At 39.5% G+C, this 19602-nt stretch overlaps 2 protein-coding genes across 2 annotated transcripts in view; both read left to right on the top strand.

The window, feature by feature from the left end:
* Positions 1-9169, top strand: part of LOC110951978 (probable G-protein coupled receptor 158) — a 93449-nt gene extending 84280 nt beyond the window's left edge. The window contains exons 10-13 of the mRNA XM_022195280.2: positions 426-572; positions 1929-2172; positions 3692-4248; positions 6383-9169. Of these exons, the coding sequence (XP_022050972.1) occupies positions 426-572; positions 1929-2172; positions 3692-4248; positions 6383-7360 (1926 nt within the window). The 3' untranslated portion in view covers positions 7361-9169. The remainder of the gene's footprint in view (positions 1-425; positions 573-1928; positions 2173-3691; positions 4249-6382) is intronic.
* A 1853-nt stretch (positions 9170-11022) lies between these two features.
* On the top strand, positions 11023-19402 carry anxa13l (annexin A13, like). The gene is made up of 11 exons (XM_022195294.2): positions 11023-11162; positions 11742-11817; positions 12747-12841; positions 12929-13099; positions 14681-14714; positions 14948-15027; positions 15464-15532; positions 16802-16903; positions 16980-17055; positions 17143-17255; positions 18156-19402. The coding sequence occupies exons 1-11, from the start codon at positions 11148-11150 to the stop codon at positions 18273-18275; spliced, it is 951 nt and encodes a 316-aa protein (XP_022050986.1). The 5' UTR covers positions 11023-11147; the 3' UTR covers positions 18276-19402.
* The last annotated feature ends 200 nt before the right edge of the window (positions 19403-19602 follow it).

Here is a 19602-nt window from a genome sequence, read left to right as displayed (position 1 = left end):
TGCAGATATTGTATCGCGCTGTTGCAGAAACAGTTTTCCTCCTCTTGGATTTGACCTCCAGCAGATTTAAACAAAGAAAGCTAATGTTGAAATTGGAATAAAACACAATTTATTGGTATTCATCGACTGCAATCATCAATAATATATGAGATAAATGATATTAATGTCTCAACATGTGCATTTTCACATACTGTAGGTGGTACTTTTTGACGAATAAACAGTAAACTATTTAAGATTAACAAAGTTCATAGCAACTATTTTGCTGCAGGAAAATCTAATTCACCTTTTATGACCCCCTTGGCCAACATGTTCATTCTTATATAATGGAAATAACTCAATTTAAAACTTCTACTTGTTCATTTTTTTCCCTTTTCCCCAGAGGCTGGATAATGATGTTCTTTAACCTTGCACTCCATCTCTTTTAGTTCATCTCCAAAGGGACCCAGGCCAGGGATGATATTGCCACCGAGGCCTATGAGGAGGAACTGGACATGGGAAGATCTGGTTCGTACCTCAACAACAGCATCACCTCGGCCTGGAGTGAACACAGCCTGGATCCCGAGGATATACGGGTGAGGTAGCATCCAGAATCATGACCAGATGTTAAGTCTGGTTTGTTCAATAGTCATAGACTGCATATAAAAAAAGATGTATGTAGCTTGTGGGTCTGAAAAGTGAAATGTCCTACAGCTGCATTCTTTCTTACAGCCAGCAGGGGGCAACATTCTCTCTTTGCAAAATGGTGTCTGATTGTATGGAAATCTATGAGATAATGACACTGCTTCTCACTTTATCTGCTACCTTAATGAACATTTTCCTAATTAGTTTCTGGTCCTGATTGCCAATTTCAAGTCTCCTTCAATGCAATACAATGTTCATTTTGTAAATTTCAGTCCCATTTAGAGTTTGCCTGGAAAATCCGGACTGACTTTATTTATGTATTAATATAAATACAAATAAAGGCAGTCTGGCATTGTGATGATAGGAGACGATTTCAAAAAGGAGGGGCTAACGAATGCAGCTTGAACGAGAAAGAACCAATCAGTGTAAAACGGATGCAGCCGAGAAAGCGTCGCGGTAAATGATTACTGCCGTTTTTGTCACAAAAATCTGCGAATACATGGGGTACTCTCAAGTACAACACTTATTTTTGAAAAGGCTACGCAACAAAAGACTCCTTCCGAACAATTAACGGTGTTAGGAATAACTTTAAATCGGAGCCAAACCAAGTTTGTGTAAAAGTTGCTTAAATTTACTCACATGTTTGGAACGGGATTTTCCTCTGTACAAACAATGGCAAGAAGCCGAAAGTAACGAGCCATCCACTGCCTCCTCATCGTCGGAAGATGACGCAGCATTAACTCCCGCCTCCCGTGCTATGATTGGTCGTACCAAACTTTCCCGGGAGGGAAACGCGATTTAATTCGCCCAATGCCAAACTGACTCTCCTGTATCTCCTAACATGGAGATAGGAGATTACATGGAGATTCAGTTTGGATTTTCCAAGCTAATTTAGAGTGAAATAGAAGATAAAGCAAAGCATGTTTTAGGGCAGGACTCCCTAATGTCCTCAAGGTCTAAGTCAGATCCATCACTCACTCAATACATGAGGTTTGAAAGACCAAGATGGCAATGATAAAATGCCAAACTCAAGATTTCAGAACAGTAGACAAGAAACCAATGGGTGACATCACAGTTTCAGTGGGTTTAGTCCAAATATTTGTACTTTTCTCCTTGTTTTTCTTTGAATTTGTTAACAGGTGGCACCGGTTTCTGTTCCTGTAATGGAATAATAACGTGGTACTTTGCCCTTGTTAAACATATCAAGAATCCATGTTGCCTGAATAAATGCACGATGTATGCTTTATTCAATGTTGAAAGTTAGTTTTTATAAAGTCTCATTGATCATGAACACGTTCCTATTTTAGGATGAGTTGAAGAAGCTGTACGCCCAGCTGGAGGTCTACAAATGTAAGAAGATGCTCGCCAACAACCCTCACCTCCAAAAGAAGCGCAACTCCAAGAAAGGCCTGGGCCGCTCCCTGATGAAACGGATAACGGAGATCCCGGAGACCATGCACATACACCGGCAGTGTAGTCGTGACGACGGCAGCGAACACGGCAGCAACCGCAGCACCTTGAGGAGAAACCCGTTTGAGCCGAGCAACCACGGTACGACCCCGAATCCACCCGTTTAATCTGCTCAGGGTGATAACGGCAATGTGGAAATTAGAAGAGCTTGGTTCTGAGTTTCACTTTTGAATCAGAGTATATTAGTATTTTCAGAAGGAAATACTGTTTGAGCCCACAGGTTTTTTTAAAGCTGACTTTGTGTTTTCAAACTCCACATAAGGCCTGTTAATAATACTGAGCTCACCTGCCAGCAGTTTGTACTTTCCTGATTCAGCATGTAGCCAGTTCTGTGGCTAGTTCTTGAAATTGCAGAAAAATGAAAAAGTAAGCTGTATTCATGTCTTTGTACCATGAATGTTTCATTGAAAATCATAAGAAAGCTAGTTAATGAAAACACTTATTTTTTACAGCAGGCATTTTGACTTGTCATTGTGGGGAAACCACAGGTGTTAACATTAAAGACTCCCAATGGTGAATGTTATGTTTCTACCTTGTTGACATGTCCATATGGTGTTTTTTAGTTCACAACGATCAACACCATGGTTGAGGATTTCAACCTTGATGCTTTCCTGTATCATTTGTCTTCTTCACAATCGATTTCCAGCTCATACATGTGTGGCTGAATTGCTCCAAGTATTTACAACTTGGTATTGTGTACTGTGAAGTAGTTTTACAGTGTTAAAGCAGAGTTTGAGGTGAGCTGGTGCGCTTTGAGGGGGTCGAGAAAAAGGTGGGAAATCCATTGTTATGCAAATTCTGAAGAAAGCAACGGTGCAGAACGGGCACACCTTTTTCTCCTGGGAAGGCATTTCTAAATATGTAACATTTGATGCACACAGAGGAATTTTTAGGGTTTTAATCAACGACCAATGAGGGACTTTAACAACGCTGACAATAACTCAGGTCTACTGAACTGTCTCTTACTTACATACGTGAACTGAATTCAGCCATCATTCATTTTGTTGTTTCAATCTGTGATTTTTAAGCCAAACAGCAAACAATCAGCTTCACTCAAAGGCTGCTGTGAGCTACATGCTAACATCAATATGCTAACATTCTGAATGTCTAACAGGTGGAGGATGTTTGTCTTCATCTTAGTTTTTAATCACGTTACCATGCCAGCCAGTACTGGCTGGCACCTATCCACAAAGTGCAGATAAATTTAATAACTGTGTTGTAGTTTTGCAGGTATTTAGACACAGTTGAATAATTGCCATGACATTTAATCCAAAACTACAATTTTCAACCTCACTGCTACTGGTTTTTAAAAAGTTAGAGGATCATCACCATCTTCTTCGAACTACATATCTCTGTATAAAATTCATTGTGATCCATGCGATATTTGTTGAGATATTTCTCAATGAATTAAATGACAAACCAACACAGAGGTCCCTAACTAGTTGGGGTAAAATTAAATAAACTTAAAACTTCCTTGAAACCAAATAAAGTAAGTAAGAGTATATCACCAGTGATCTTATTTTGAAAGATTCCTGATTTTGAAGCTGTTTAAAAATCCTTACCTACGTTCACACGAAGCTATTGATAAATCTTCCCTCAGGAAAACATCGAGATGATTCCCTGAAGAACAAAGTCATGGGTTTGAAGAAGTCTCTCAGCTATGATCACGTCTGTGACCAGGATGAAGAAACTGGAAGCCAAACTGGCTCAGTTGCAGGAGACAAAATGACTCCCGTAGGAGGCGGAGGAGAAGGATCTCTTCTGGGTTCCCTCATCGGCCGTAAACACGGCAAGAAGCAGCTGGAACCGGCTCCGACTCCTCCAAGGCTGGAACCAGCCGAGTCCACTGAGTCGGTGCCGCTGTTCTGGAAATCAGCCAGCGCTCACAACCTCACGCATGAGAAGAAACCCGTGCACCTGCGCACCTCCATCATGCAGAAGTCTCTGAGCGTGATCGCGAGCGCCAAGGAGAAGATGCCGGGACTCACCAACAAGACTCAGAGCGTGGAGGACGCCAGCAAGAAGGGTCTGAAGGGGCAGGAGGGCAGGATGCTGTCAGAGGTGGACGAGACACCGGAACATTACCCCAAGATGATCATCAGCCAATCGGTGGAGTATTCAAAGACCCCCATGAAGATGGGCATCATGAAGCAACAGGTACTTTTTTAACATTACACATTCCAAACGTGCAGCACTGTGTAGCTTTAGTGTTGAAATGAACAGTAAAATTAATCAGCAGTAATGTTCAGAACTGGTTATTACCGTCAGTCATTTATCCAAAAAAAGGGCTGAACAATCTGTTCTCTTGCTCTCAAGTGCTGGAATTCAATATTTTACTATAAATGAAAATATTTATTGAGTTATGATGTCAACGTTAAATTGGAAAAAAAAAATCTAACTCATGAACTGTTCTATGAGGGGTTTTGGAGACCACACTGTGTTACAGACACACATTGTGCAGGTGGGTGCTGAGGACCAAAGAGAAGGCCAAATTAGCTGGAACCACCATGTACTGGCATCACTGTCTAAACGTCTGGCCAGGCTTTTTATTTTGTAGCTTCAGCAGAGACAGACAGAGGATGCAGGACAAAGAGCAGCAAAGTTGTTCTCTGGGAGTTGAGCTGGAGTCAGTCCTAACCACTCAACCAAGTGAGTCACGCTTTTGTGGATCAATTATTTGAATTTTTCTACCTGAAGGTAGAAGACACAAGCTATTAACGCAGGTATGTCCACTTTTTTAAAAGCTTTTTTTTTTGCTGTTTTGCCTTTTATCCAAATAGTGACGTGGAGATGAGACAGAAAAGAACAGAAGAATGACATTCACCAGACACAGAACGATGTATTAGCATTCATTTGGAGTCATGTTTCTGACCTCCAGGCAAATAAAAAAACAATATTCACTCAGAGTCCTGAGGGGCAGAACTATTTAGCTCTTTAGCTGCTTAATGATCTCTACTGTGTTCATCAGGTGGTTGCAAACTTTGCCTACAAAGACCTCTGCTAAAAGCAGCAGTGAGGAAAGCTTAAAACTAAAATAAATTGGCAGCAGAAGCTCCACTGAGCTGAGAGGAAGCACAGTCAAGTTGAATGGAAATTTAAGGGCTCGTTCCTGAAAGGGACCTGTTGCTGTAAGGTTTTGGTGTGATATAACCTGAATTTTTTGAATTTGTCAGGTAAAATTATATTGTAAATATTTATTTCTCTATGGGAAAGCAATTTGCATCAGCGTGTTGTTTTGAACATTCTACATAAATGACTTCACTTGACATAAGTGGAGACACTTGATCCAGCGGTAAGTTGAAAAGTATTGATTATATCAGTGTTAAGTTACAGGAAGTCAGCACTTCAGCACAAACCATTATGATCTCAGCTGGTGCATGTTGAACACTGGAAGCCCTCAGTGGATGGTGTGAAGCGCTGGATTTGAAGCCAAGACTACACTATGGAAGGTTTTTTGCCATTTTTAAAGATTATTTTGTGATATTTTATAGATTAATCAGCAATCTAGTTAACTATAGGTGTCCCTAAAGTCTTGAAATTAAATCTCATTAACTATATTTTTTTTGCCTCCACAGATTAATTATGGCTATTATATTAAATATATGTTTGATTAATTATCCAATATATATTAAATGCAATAGATTAGAACATTTACATATTAAATGAAGTGTTGTTAAAATTTTAATTTCTTGAAAATATGTATTTTTGCCCATGTGTCCAGAATTTAGGGACACCCTGTATTACAAATAGTAAAAACAAATAAGAGACAATGGAAAAATAGCTCTGTATCATCCTTTTCTGTTATATTTTTTTAAATCTCAATTTGCTCAATAAAGGTGTTCTGTCTGTCTGTCTGTCTGTCTGTCTGTCTTAATTTTATTTGTACAATATGTTGAATAAATGGGGGGAAAGTCTGAGTATAAGTAGCACTTCTGCTCTTCTTTGTTGCTCACTGTTTTACCATTGCAGGCTCAATAAATTTTGAACTTGTGTGGGTTTGATGTTAATTAATTTTCATAACCTACAATCTTCTGGTAATTTTTTGCCAATAAAATCAAGCAAACATAATCAGAATGTATCATTCATGTTGACTATTAGGTTTAACGCTGTTTATTTGCATAATAAACACCAAATTTTGCACTCTAACAGGGTCTAAAATCTGATAACAAGTCTGGAAATTAGACTCTATGAAGACATGGAACTATGAAATGGAAAGGTTGAAGGAAATCTGTCATTAATGCTGTAATGGATTTATTGATTTAATGTTTGTCTTATTGTGTGATTGTCACAGGTGAGCGGCAGTCAGCCGTCCATTTGCTCTGAAACTGGGAGGAACCTTTACGACGTGTCTGAGGTTTGTCCCTGGGAGCTGGAAGAGGCTCAGACTCCCTCTGAAACCAAAACCCAGAAGCATGTTTCCATCGCTCCAGGAGAAACCACAGCTGGAGGCCGCAGAGGCAGCAGCAGCTCTGGAATCAGTAAAGGCAGTCGATCCCAGCAGAGGCAGAAAGCCGGTCAGTCTCCTTCCAACAGACGCCGCTCCAAAGACAAAGGAGGCGACAGGGACGAAGGAAGGGAACCTCGAAAGTCTCGTCCTCCCAGGTCACCGCTGCCTCTCAAACCAGATGTGTGTCCCTGGGAGTTCGATGAGCAGCCGATGGTGGGAGGAGATTCAGATTCCCTCTCCCCAGATAGAATCAGACGCAAAAAAAGCGTCACCCCCACTGATGGGAAACCCAAAGGGCTCCACTCTGATCACTCCAAGTCCACAGGGAGCCTTCTGCAGCCTCCGTCCCTGATGGTGGAGATCTGCCCCTGGGACTATAACAGCCCGCCTTCGCCCAAGCAGGAGAAGATCTGCAGCAGTCCCACCACGCACAAGAAGAAGCGGAAAGGCTCCTGCTCGTCCAACCACAAAGCCGAGAAGGAGAAAGGGAGGGAGAAGAGCAAAGAGAGACGGAGCTCCTCCAGCAAGCCGCCGTCGGAGAGGAGGCGGGTCAGCCAATCATCGGAGTGCAGCGGGCCGCCGTCTGAGAGGCGGAGGAGCTCCACCAGAGACCCGGAGCTGATGGAGGTCAGGAGGGCCGAGGTTTACTCCAGGGACGCCGAGCACTCACACAGCAGCTTGGCTCAGACTAAAAAATCACCAGAGAAGAAGAAAGAGAGCTCTTTGAGTACTAGTTACAAACCTGCAGTCATCAGCGGGGCAAAAAAGGTCGATGTTTGTCCCTGGGACTTTCCAGAGCAAGACTCTGGGAAGAGGGCATGATGACTGGTGGGACAATCGTGTTTTTTTTATTTATTCACAGACTGACAGCACAGAGAACAAAGGAATGATAAAGAAATGATAAGAAAATGTTTCTCTAAGTCACCTTAGTTAAAAAAAAAGATACGGTGAGGAAAGAAAAGGAGACATTTATCCTGCTGCCCATTGATGCAATCCAGACATGAGCAAACATCTCGTCTTTACATTTCAACCTTGAAGTCACTTTAAAGGAAACTTTTTCGTCCGCACTTTTTGCTTGCACATTTGTTGACATAGTTTGTATGTTTTATCTCATGGAGGTGAAAAGAATCATAGCTGTGTTCACCAGCAGAGCAGACAATCATTCATCATGAACATCCCCTGATGATGTCAGAAACAGAACAAGAAGCAGGCAGCAGCAGAAGAGGAGACGAAAAAAAAGAAAAACGAAGGAAAGAAGCTCTGAGAAGCAGGACCAAAGCCCCAGACACAGCTGTGATGCCTTATCTTTAGGCCAAATGCATAATTCATGGCACGACGATGATCTGTTAGATTAGAGAAACGTGGGAATAACAAAGGATTGTCCTGCAGCTAAATGAGGAGAACTGTATGTTTTAGTAAGACTTCTCCATATACAGTGTGTGTTTTTCTATCAAAAAACCAAACAGAACAAAAAAAAGGCATGTGGCAAACTATCAAGCATCCAATAACTAAATGTTTATTGGTCAACTCGTGCTCAAATATGACAGTGGAACTTTAGATGTTGTTGGTATTTGTCTCCTTATGTTACCCACACCATGCTTTGGAAACCATATGCATTCAAATGGCTCTGAAATGTCCACAAGAGTGATATTTATTTACTGTTTGCTCTGTTTCCTCACCCTCTTTTATTTTTCTATATAAGGCCTTCTTGCATCACAGGCTGTAGTAGCTGCACATGCACTGAAAATGTGATGAAGGACCAAAACCCGAGCTTGAATGGGGCGGATAGTGTGAATAATGCTTTATTTTTACCTCCCCTTTTCACTTAGTTGCCCGTTTTCCTTCCACCTGAATGCATCTTTCTTCAAATATTTTCACAACTGCTTAAACGGTGCATGACCGAAGCCTTTTGTTTTGTTATTTGCCACTTTTTAGCCGACAGGATGACTAATTTAACCGTTTAAGCATCATCTGGAACAACAACAGCAGTCATCCTCTCTGTCCTGTGATCAGCCACCCACCACCAACACCTCGTTTAACGCAGATACACACACACACACACACACACACACACACACACACACACACACACACACACACACACACACACACACACACACACACACACACACACACACACACACACAGCTCAGCTTCATTACGGTTGTAGAGTGCATGACAGTGAAAATACGGGGACGGCGATGCACTGAAATTCACCTTAAAGCATAAAAAAATCATTGCATATTTTATGACGTACTTAAAAAGGGAGCTTTCGGAGCACGTGGGATTTTTCAAATATAGATGTGTTTGTCGAGCATTATGGGAAAGGAACGCCCCGCGTGAGATGTGGATCTGCAGTATCAAGGCTGGATGAAGTGAACACGATGCGCCGCTCCAACTTTCACAAGCGTCTTTCTGTCGGAGTTTTCGAGGCTGTTTGAAATGATAATTTCATTTCCCACTACATGTATTTTAATGCTTGTTCTACAGTATAGTGTTGCTCCAAAACGTTACAAAACTGTTGTAGCATCCACATGGGATTATTTCTATTGTACATTCATATTGTGTTGCATGTACATACAGTAAATAATCTGTTCTCAATTCTGAATTAAATATTTATATAAAGCTCCACTCTGGCTGGTTTTCAGTTCATTTTTCAGACTAGATTTGAAGTCTTTTTTTTAGAGGTTTGTGTCTGTATTTGATCCAAACCAGGTGCCTTTGCACAACTCCATTTATGTCAGTTCAATTCACTTTATTTTTTTATATTGTACTGATTCACAGCGTTCTCAATCCCGATCTCAAGGCTCTTCAGACTATGAGGCGAAGACTTTACAAAATGCATACAGACAAAACACAACAGATCCAAAGTTTTCAATCAGACATTTGAATGAATAAAAATCACGTAACAGATGTTACCTCAGCACATCAATGTGTCAAAAGCTTGAATTTTCCAACCAAACAAAACAAATTGTGTTCTTTCAAACTCAAGTCACCTGCTTTTGTGTACCTCGGTTATTCAGATATATTCCTTTTCAGCTCTCGGTGAATCCTCTCTGGTACTTTTGGTACAACACTGGCACCATGTGGAGAGAGACAATCATTATTTTGTGTTTGTTGGACTTCAAAACGTCCTGAAAGGAAACTGAGACTAAAATGACAGAACAAAGAGTAGCCGCATAAATCGTTTGTTGTAGAGCAGCATGGAAAGTAAGCTGACACTGAGTGAGAGGCAAATAACCATGCAACTCACAAATGCAGTGAATTTATCTTGTATCTTTGTATTGTATTGCACCATCTTGACCGGTTACAACATTAAAAATGATTTCTACATGTTCATGCATCAGCATTTAGTAACCCTGCAATATAATATATAGCCTACTGTTCTCCAAAAACTATCTGGACAGTTCCTCCCTATGCTCAGGCTACTCTTAAACTTTTAAGTACATTTTGCGATGTGTTCATACATGGACACTGAATTCCTACTCCATTTCAACGACCTAAGAACAAAGGTGGAAGTTTGGGTTCACTGAGTGTAGGGTAAAAGGTATTTACATACAAGTACAGCACGTAAAATAATATCTGACAGATAAAAGCTCTCATTTAATAAATGTAGCTCAGTAAGAATACACAATGATTAGCAGAAAGATAGAAATCAAAGGTAAAAGTACTCGTAAAATGGCTGCTTGTCATAAAGATGCACTAATGGCCTCTTTTAGGGTTATATTGCTGGATTACTGTGAACTGCATGTTAATGCTGCATTCATGCACTCATCTATGATAGTGAAAGGCATCATAATACAGGATGTGGTTAGGATGGACTGGTGGATAGACAGACAGAGTACTTTATTATTCCCCCTATGGGGGGAATAACTGTAAAACAAAAACCTATTTAACATTTAGAAAAATACAGATTTTTTGTGAACTTTGCACACAGTTTAGTCCTGTTTTTGTTTGTTTTTGTTATATGAAACAATATGAAAATATATAATTTATGGAGGTCTGTTTTGTTTGATTTTAACAGGTATTGTTTATAACTGACCACACCAGGGGAAATATATTTCAAAAATGAAAGAAAAAGAGAGAATGAAATTCCAGAAAGTTTCCTTAATAATTCTTTCGAATACGAAAACCATCGGAAAAATATTGATGGTAGAGATTATGTTGTTTTTTGGTCAGAGATTGAATTGTATTGGATGCTGTTTCTGGCTTTGGCCCGTTTTTGTTGCTGTTGTTGCTTGCTATGCCATGTGAATGTCGACTTTTTTCTGTAATTTTACAAGTTATCATCCGAATTTGATTTATTTATTTATTTTGCGTTTGTGTAGCTAACTGACTTGCAGCGAATTCAATACTTCATTAAATGCGCTTTTGTTGTTGTTGTTGTTGTTGTTGTTGTTGTGCCATTTAATCACAAGTAAAACAAGCTGCTGGTTAGTTTCTCCTCCAGCTTTCTGCTTCTTCGTCCAATCAGATGAAGCAGCGGCCGTGACGTCATCCCTGCGGCACGGACAGGGCTCGTCCTGCTGACAGGAAACACATCAAGTCAGTCTGCAGCTCAGTCTGTCCGCATCTGTGTGAAAACAGCGGGACACACCTGGACAACAACATGGGCAACGTGCAGGTGAGAGACTCAACTTCTGCTCTCAGTTCGTTTTAAACCACTGTTAGTTACAGAGGAGGAAAGTTGGCTGTGGTGCGAGTTTAAAGTCGTTCTGTTCAGGACAAGCTTAGTGAAGCATCACTGACAGACAGAGTCCCATAAAGCACTCTAGCTGTGTTATTTTCCAGATGAAAACAGGAAAACTGGCGCAGTTAAGTTGATCAGAGGGGGTTGTGTCCTGCCAGGCCAGAAGAAGAGGAATTTGGTCAGAAATCGGATCAATAAGGACGCATTGTGTTAAAGGAGGGTGGGCGAGGAGAGAGGAGGCTGCTGCTGCTGCCTCATGACTCAGCGATCACACTGGCTGCACCCTTTTCCTGCAGGAGACTGTGGCCTGCTGGAGTCTAACCACTAATCCTGCCAACAGCCTCACCCTATTTCTGTGTTTGACCGGAGAATGTTACTACTGAAGCTTTATACTTGTAGTTTTTATATACAAAATAAAAATATGTAATCATAATTCTTACATCGCTTCATTTCCAAGTTGCTGCTTGAAGGTACACTTGATGTTAAATGTTTCTGTCTCTGCTCTCTCTCCAGCCCACCGTAGTTCCATATGAGGACTTTGATGTTACAGCTGATATCAAAGCCATCCGACAGGCGTGTAAAGGTTTAGGTGAGTTAATGTCAGTAACTGTGCAACTTGTTGTGGTTCTCCATTCAATCCTCTTGTGAAATCGTGCTGTCTTTAATTACACATGGTTGTAACAGATAAACATTCCATGTCCTAATTGTGGTGCAAATGTATAAATGTTTACTACTTAAGTATCACTACTTAAGCATAACTTCTTACATTTTATTCTACAGCCTTATTTTAGCTTTGTCATTTCAGTAATGTGTTATACTTATGTCTTATTGCTTCTCTATTAGGCACTGCTTTTGTCATGTTATGCAATTTTGTTCTCTGAGCAATAGCAGGCAAAATAATTTCCCAATAAAGTTTTATGTCGTCTCTAATTATGTTAACTTACCTTCTGATTTCAGCCTGATTTCCTAACCCTAACTATGGAGTGTGAAATGAATGCAAGTGTCTGTGTGTTGTCTTTACTGTGTGATTGTAAAGGTTCTAGCTAACCTAACTTTTCTGAACATAACCTACCTTTTTCCTGTTCTGATCTAAACTTAACTCAGTTTAACTCAGCTCAGTTTAACTTAACCTGAACTTAATTTCTTATCTCATCTTGTTTTATCTTACCTTATCTTATCTGAATGAAGATCAAGCATCAGAATTTGGCACTTTTTGATTATAAAGTGAAAGTTTGCTGACTGATAATAGTATGTCAACACAATCTGCTAACTGCATGTGTTCTATATCAGCAGTTTGGGGTAATTAATGTTGTCGCAATCAGTTTGGTTTTATATTTAACACCTGTCTTTGTAATAAAACATCATTTCTACCCCATTTTGAACTGAAATGCATCCGTCGTAGTCTGGTTTGTTAGATCTCCGGTAATTATGTAACATTGCTGTGATTTTTAAGATGTATTGACCAAATTTAAAAGATTCTTGATGTCTGAAGGTGTGCGTTTGCTGTATGTTTTCCAGGTACGGATGAAGAGGCCATTACCCAGATCTTGGCCAACCGTTCTGCAGCTCAGCGTGTGGAGATCAAGCAGGCCTACTTTGAAAAGTACGACGATGTAAGTGTCTGCCTCGTTCTATTTTTTTCTACGCTCTCACACAAAAAAGCACTGAGTTTGAATCCAGCAAGTTCCGTTTGTTGTCAGGAGCTGGAGGAGGTCCTGAAGAAGGAGCTGACGGGGAGTTTTGAGAACGCCATCATGGCCATGTTGGATCCTCCTCACGTTTACTTCGCCAAGGAGCTGAGGAAGGCCATGAAGGGGGCGGGAACCGACGAGGCCGTGCTGGTGGAGATCTTGTGCACGGCTACTAATGAGGTCTGTCAGTAGGTGGAACCGTTGACTCAGCATACATCCAGTCTGCTTCTGTTTTTGTTCTTTGTTGGACTAAAAGCTGCAGAACTGAAGCTCGTGTTGTGAGATTTAAATCGACTTCTGGGACAAAAACACTTCATTACTATTGACTGGCAATCAGTCACTACAGCTTTAAGTAAGGACATGCACAAAAACTTAGCTTGGTTATTGAATTATTCGGCTTTTGTATTGAAATAAATTGGTATTATGGATTTAAAAACAGCAAGATCAATGCAGGGTGACACAGAAAGAGGTTTCAGGGTTTAAATATGGTGACAAAAAACATTCTAACTCTTGTAAAATGTCAATAAATATATGCTTATGTGCTTATTATAATAAGGCCAGCAGAGTCAATAACTTCTTTTAAATCACTTCTTAGAGCCCACTTTGCTTTTATGTGAAGTTTAAGTGTTTTTTCTGTATTATATCCTGTTTATTTTTGATGGTCTCTCTTGTCTTATTTTACTTTTAGCTGCCTTGTTCTTTGGTGTGATGTCGTCTCTCTCTTTCTTTAATTCTCAAATTTTTTACTGACTATTATTTTAACCCTCACTCTTCTTCTTTATTTTCCAAACTGCATAGTTCCCTTGTTTGATTTGGGTGCTAATCTAGTTAATTATTCATCTAATTTATTGTCATTTTTCTATTTATTTTAGTTGACTGCTCTAATTTATCTCCTTGCATGTTTTAACTGTCAAAGCACTTTGGTAACGCTGTTCTTAAGGGTGCTAAAGTTATTATTGTATTATTATTATTATACTTCAGAGTTGAGTTCCCTGCTGTGACAGTTTAACAAAGCTCAATCAAATGTTTATTAACTGTAACAAATGGCAAAGAAATCGTGAAATATCTATTTAAGTAGTGTTTAAAAAAGCAACAAAATCCTGTAAATAATCAGTTAAAAATGCCTTTAACCCTCCTGTTGTCTTCATTTACCGGCACAAAAAAATATTGTTTCCTTGTCTGAAAAGAAATCCAAAATTCTGCAAAAAAATCCCCACATTTCTAAAAATTTGTAAAAACCTTCAGGAAGAAAATTCCAATAATTCCTTAGAAGTTTTCCTTAAAAGTTTTATTAAAAAAAAAAATGTAAATATCTTCCAAAAAATCCTAAAAATATCTAAAGCGATTACATATATATCAGTAAAACTTCTATTTTCTTAAGAACATTCACAAAAAATCAACCAAAATCCAGTGAATTTCGCTGGATGTTGAAGACTACATACAGTCTTCAACATCCGGTGAAATTCGCTGAATTTTGGTTGATTTTTTGTGAATGTTCTTAAGAAACATTTGTTTTAACATTCCTTTTTTCCACCAAAAAATGTTCAAACATCTCCCCAAAATTTCAGACGTTTCACTGTGAAAATATATTTTTTTCCCACATTTTCAAATGTCCCAGTTTGACCTGCAGGACAACGCGAGGGTTAATAGAAACTACTTTTTTTTTTTTTTAGTTTTGTCTTCAGAGTATCTAACATATCAGACTGTTTCTCAGCTGTTGGATATTCTTCAGACTAAAATTCATCTTCTTTGTTCCAACAGGACATCTTGAGCTACAAGGAGGCCTACGTCCAGGGTGGGTTTTTTCTTCTCTGCTGAGTCATACGAAGCAGCTCTGTTGTTCCTCGTTAAGCGGCACTTCGTTATTATATCATCGGGGTGTTGTAACTGTTGTTTTCTTCGTGTTTTGGCCAGAAACATGCCGACTTTCTCCGTCTTGGGGTCAAATTCCACTCATTACACAATTTGTTGTTGCGCTGCCTTCCTCTCCGTTTGCTGAGATGAGTTCTAACTTGTGTTTTTTTTCAGTGCACGAGCGCGACCTGGAGGCAGATATTGAGGGTGATACCAGCGGAGACGTGAGGAACCTGCTCATATCGCTTCTGCAGGTAAAAAAGCGGCCAGCGTTTCTAACCAGGATGTTCACTTTTAGCTTTGCTTCTTGAATCTGTGAGAATGTATGTGAAGAATTCCTGCGCTTCGCCTACTGGGACATTCGTCTCATTGTTTGGCCTCTGTGCCATCTCCAGCTCTTTCAGTGCCCACACCCTTTTGTTGCTTCCCCTCTCTTTCCTTCCCCCAGTTAAAAAAAAGGGCAAACAGGGTGACTCATGTTCCACAGCAAAAAGCTTCAATGACCTCCAAATATTTCCTATTAATGCACAGCAGATGATTGTTATCCCGCGAAATGCTCGATATTAATTCTTGTAATCCAAGCTCTTTGACCTTCCCTCTAAGTCTTTTCCCTCCTCATCCATCGCCTTAAACCCCTCTTCCCCTTTTTCTCCATCTCATATCTCTCCTATATCCCTGTTTTTCCTACAGGCGGCCAGGGATGAAGGCTTCGAGGTGGACGAGGGTTTAGCCGAACAAGACGCTGCGTCTCTGTTTGAGGTACGTTCTCAGAAGAGGCCCTCGCTGGTAATTCCTTCAATTTAAAGGCCACATTTTAATTTCCAGTTTGGGTGACGCTGATGTTTGCTTTGTAATGCGATCGTAGATTTAGATGTTTGAGCATTAGATCCCAGGATAACATGCAAATCCCATAAATTCCCAAATGTGAGCTTGTTTTCAGTGCTGTAATCTGGCTTGTATTACAGGACAGGAATGTGTGATGTGTCTGGAAACTTTGCAGCCAAGGCATGAAGTTTCATGCTTGAAGTCTCACAGCAACATTGTGCGAATATAAATAACAGACAAAGCCCGCTTGTGTGCATGTAATTTTTCCATTTTTACACACAACAAAGAACAGACGCCGACTACAAAGAGGTCGGTTAGTTATTGAGTCCATCACTGAATCCACAACAGATGGAAATATTTCAGATTTGTGGTTTTTAGTAAAGTGTTTTGACAACTACTGGATGGATTTCTCTTAAATCAGGCCAAAAACCTGCAAACTAGGACTGAAACGATATCAGATTTTCACTACATGATTATCATAGCCGAAGAATTCATTACAACAGTCTTATCAAAATATTTACAGAAAATTTGATAAATGAATAAAGTTGGGTCAATATATAATTGCGGGTCTTTTTGCAGAGTTGACATTATTGCTGTTTTCAGGCCTAAAATCAACATGGCCGCCTATAGCCAAACACCACATGACATTTTTACACAAAGATTCTTCTAAAATATTATATATACAATCGAGTAAAATTGAAATTGAAAGTTATTTATAAAGATATTGTAGTAAACCTGTTGACATGCCATGAATCCGCACTTGACTCACACGCTACTTTATATTAAATAACCAATAACGATCTCCATGTACTGTATTTCATGCGCTGACTACTGATCAGTACCTCATACAACTCTAATAAAAAAAAAACCGACTTATGCCTTTAGTATGCTGTCAATGTAAACAGGTTAGCATGCTGATGCTAGCATTAGCTCAAACAGCATGGCTGTTAGTATCATGGTGATTCTCAAATGCATATTTTGTAACATTTCACTCACTAACCCTAGATCTCAGCACTTAGATTCTCATCTGGACAGAAAATAGAATCCTAACTGCATACAACAGGAATTATTCTCTGATGAATGCACCTCCTCCTTGACTCACATCAACGGTTTGCCCGGTCCAATATGAGGAATTAAATCGACAAGAGATGCTTTAAGCTAATACAAATGCTCATCAATGTTGGTGTGTTGTTTCCTCTTCAGGCAGGAGAAGGCAGGTTTGGCACAGACGAGTCGACCTTCACCTACATCCTGACACACAGGAACTACCTGCAGCTTCAGGCCACCTTTAAGGCCTACGAGTCGGTACGTACTGAATTTAATCCAGCAAGAAAGCACTGCTTTGCTGCTTTTTTTTCCAAGTTTTATGTGTTTCCTGCAGCTTTCAGGAACAGACATTCTGGACACCATTGACGCCGAAGCCGCAGGAACTCTGAAGGAGTGTTACATCACTCTGGGTAAGCAGAAACAAGATCATTTCCATGTCATTTAAATATCAAATCTGCTGTCAGCTCTGTCTGTAACACCTGCTGTGTGATTTGAAGTGAGGTGTGCTAAGAACCCGCAGCTGTATTTCGCCCGACGCCTTAATGCTGCCATGAAGGGACTCGGCACCGATGAGGACACGCTCATTCGTGTTATCGTCGGCCGCTCTGAGGTGAGAGTGGAGATACAACCCAGTGTATCGTTCTACATGCAGGATAATGAAGTTGAAGAGCTTAAAATGTACTTTGAAGTTCAGTGGTCCCTCGCCGTATCGCGGTTCTCTTTTTGCGGTCTCACTGTATCGCAGATTTTTAAATTCTATTAACCCTCGTGTCGTCCTGTGGGTCAAAATTGACCTTGTTCAAAGTTTGAAAATGTGGAAAAAATACATATTTTCACAGTAAAATGTCTAATGTCCACATTTTAAACATTTTTGGGAAGTCTTTGAACATTTTTTGGTGGAAAAAAGAAATGTTAAAAATGTTTCTTAAGAACATTCACAAAAAAATCAACCAAAATCCAGCGAAATTCACTGGATTTTGGTTTATTTTTTATGAATGTTCCTAAGAAAATATTACAAGTTTTACTAACTATGTAATCACTAGATATTTTTAGGAAATTTTTTTTTGGGAATATTTTTACAAATTTTTTGAAAATATTTACAAGAATTATCTTGCCAAATTCCTAGGATTTTAAGGAGTCATTGGAATTTTCTGAAGTATTTGCAAATTTTCAGAAATTTTGGGATTTTTGTTGCTGAATTTTTGGATTTTTTTCAGACAAGGAAACAATATTTTTTTGGTGCCAGCGAGTGAAGACAACAGGAGGGTTAAGAGCATAGAAAATGTTTATAAGAGTGGGAGAAAGGTTATTAAGCGTGCAGGGATTGTTTATAAAGCCTTATAATATATCTAAATAATAAAATGAATATGGTCGCCACTTTGTGTATTTTTGTCTGTCCAATGGGGGTCTTGAATGTAACAACTGCCAGAGATGAGGGACCACTGTATGCAGTCTTCAACATAAAGAACAGGATTTTAAGTTGACACCATGTTGTGTTGTGAACCTGCAGATCGACCTGGAGACGGTGAAGGACATGTACCTGGAGAAGTACGATGTCACCCTGAAGGACGCTCTGGATTCTGAGTGTGGCGGAGACTTTAAACGCCTCCTCATTGAGATCCTGCACTAAAACCTTCCTCCTGTACTGGCCTTATTTAACCGTGACATTACATGACACACTCTCCTCTGCACTCATCCTTCCAGTTTCACTTACTCACTTTGCAGGTTCTTTCTGTCTGTCATCCTTCTTACATCACTTTTCTTTTTTCTCACTCTGAGACACTCGGTTCTCTTTGCAGCGCGGACCAAAAATCAGTTCAACATTATACCGTTCTGTGTTTGACACATGGTAAACTTGCATTTATAGTCTTTGAATACACCCAAGAACATTATCTCAGTGGAACTTCCTTACAGTTATAGTCCAATATACAGTGAAGGTGCATTGAATGTTTGTTATCCTTTTGACGTCTTTATGGAACTTATATGGAACTTGTGCAGCTCAGCATCACGCTCACATATTTATCCAAACAGAAAATATTAGTATTTTATCCACATGCAGGTTATTTCAGCTGTAATCCACCAGTTCAAGTTTATCTCAACATCGACAGCTTCATGTAATTCATCCCTTTGTCATCCATCCTTCATTAACGTCACAACTATTTCTCAAATGATGCCTTTCATCAACGTAAAGCGATGCAATTTACTTTCTGCTGCAACACTTAAGTGCCGATTTATCACGCTCCTATGTGAATACATCAGTAAATGTATTCTGTCTGATAATATTATTACAGTCATATCAAAGCTTTAAGGATACACTACTAGCTTTTTGTATTCACATCCCTGAACACCAAGAGGGATTTTTTAACTGTTCTTTTTTTTTCACTCACAGCCCACAAGCTGCCTTGTTCTCACATTTGTACACACATTTACCAGACAATTGCCTTTTTCCCTTTTTGTCATTCAGTGACTAAATTTACTGCAAAAGAAAAAACTATATATGGTTAGATGATAATCAAGATGTGAATCTTACACTGTAACCCTCTGAAGTGCAATCATTGATGATGTCCACACCGTCTGTAGTCGGGAATGTAACTGTGTCTTAACTGATGTTATTTAAAACTGACAGTAATATAAAGTATGAAAATTTGCAGTTATATTATCCACAATTAGCAGCACAGTAAATTATTTAGAAAAGGTGTTACAGCGTTTAAAATGTGCGACGTATGATGTGATAATAAATTGTTAATGCCACCAAAATTCATTCACACTGTTTTTTTCCTGCAGAGGGCAGCATTGCACCACTTGTTTGTGCTGCTTTTCAGTTAAAATGACATTTGTGGAAACAGGGGTGAAAATAAGTGATCGTATGTTTACCCAGAATATAATAATGAGCTTTTATTACAATTAACCCTGTAAAACCTACTGTTGCATAAATACAACATGAGTTTTATTTTTTA

The sequence above is a fragment of the Acanthochromis polyacanthus genome, chromosome 9, assembly GCF_021347895.1.
Source record: "Acanthochromis polyacanthus isolate Apoly-LR-REF ecotype Palm Island chromosome 9, KAUST_Apoly_ChrSc, whole genome shotgun sequence".
Taxonomy (NCBI): Eukaryota; Metazoa; Chordata; class Actinopteri; family Pomacentridae; genus Acanthochromis; species Acanthochromis polyacanthus.
This window is presented reverse-complemented; position numbering and strand designations above follow the sequence as displayed.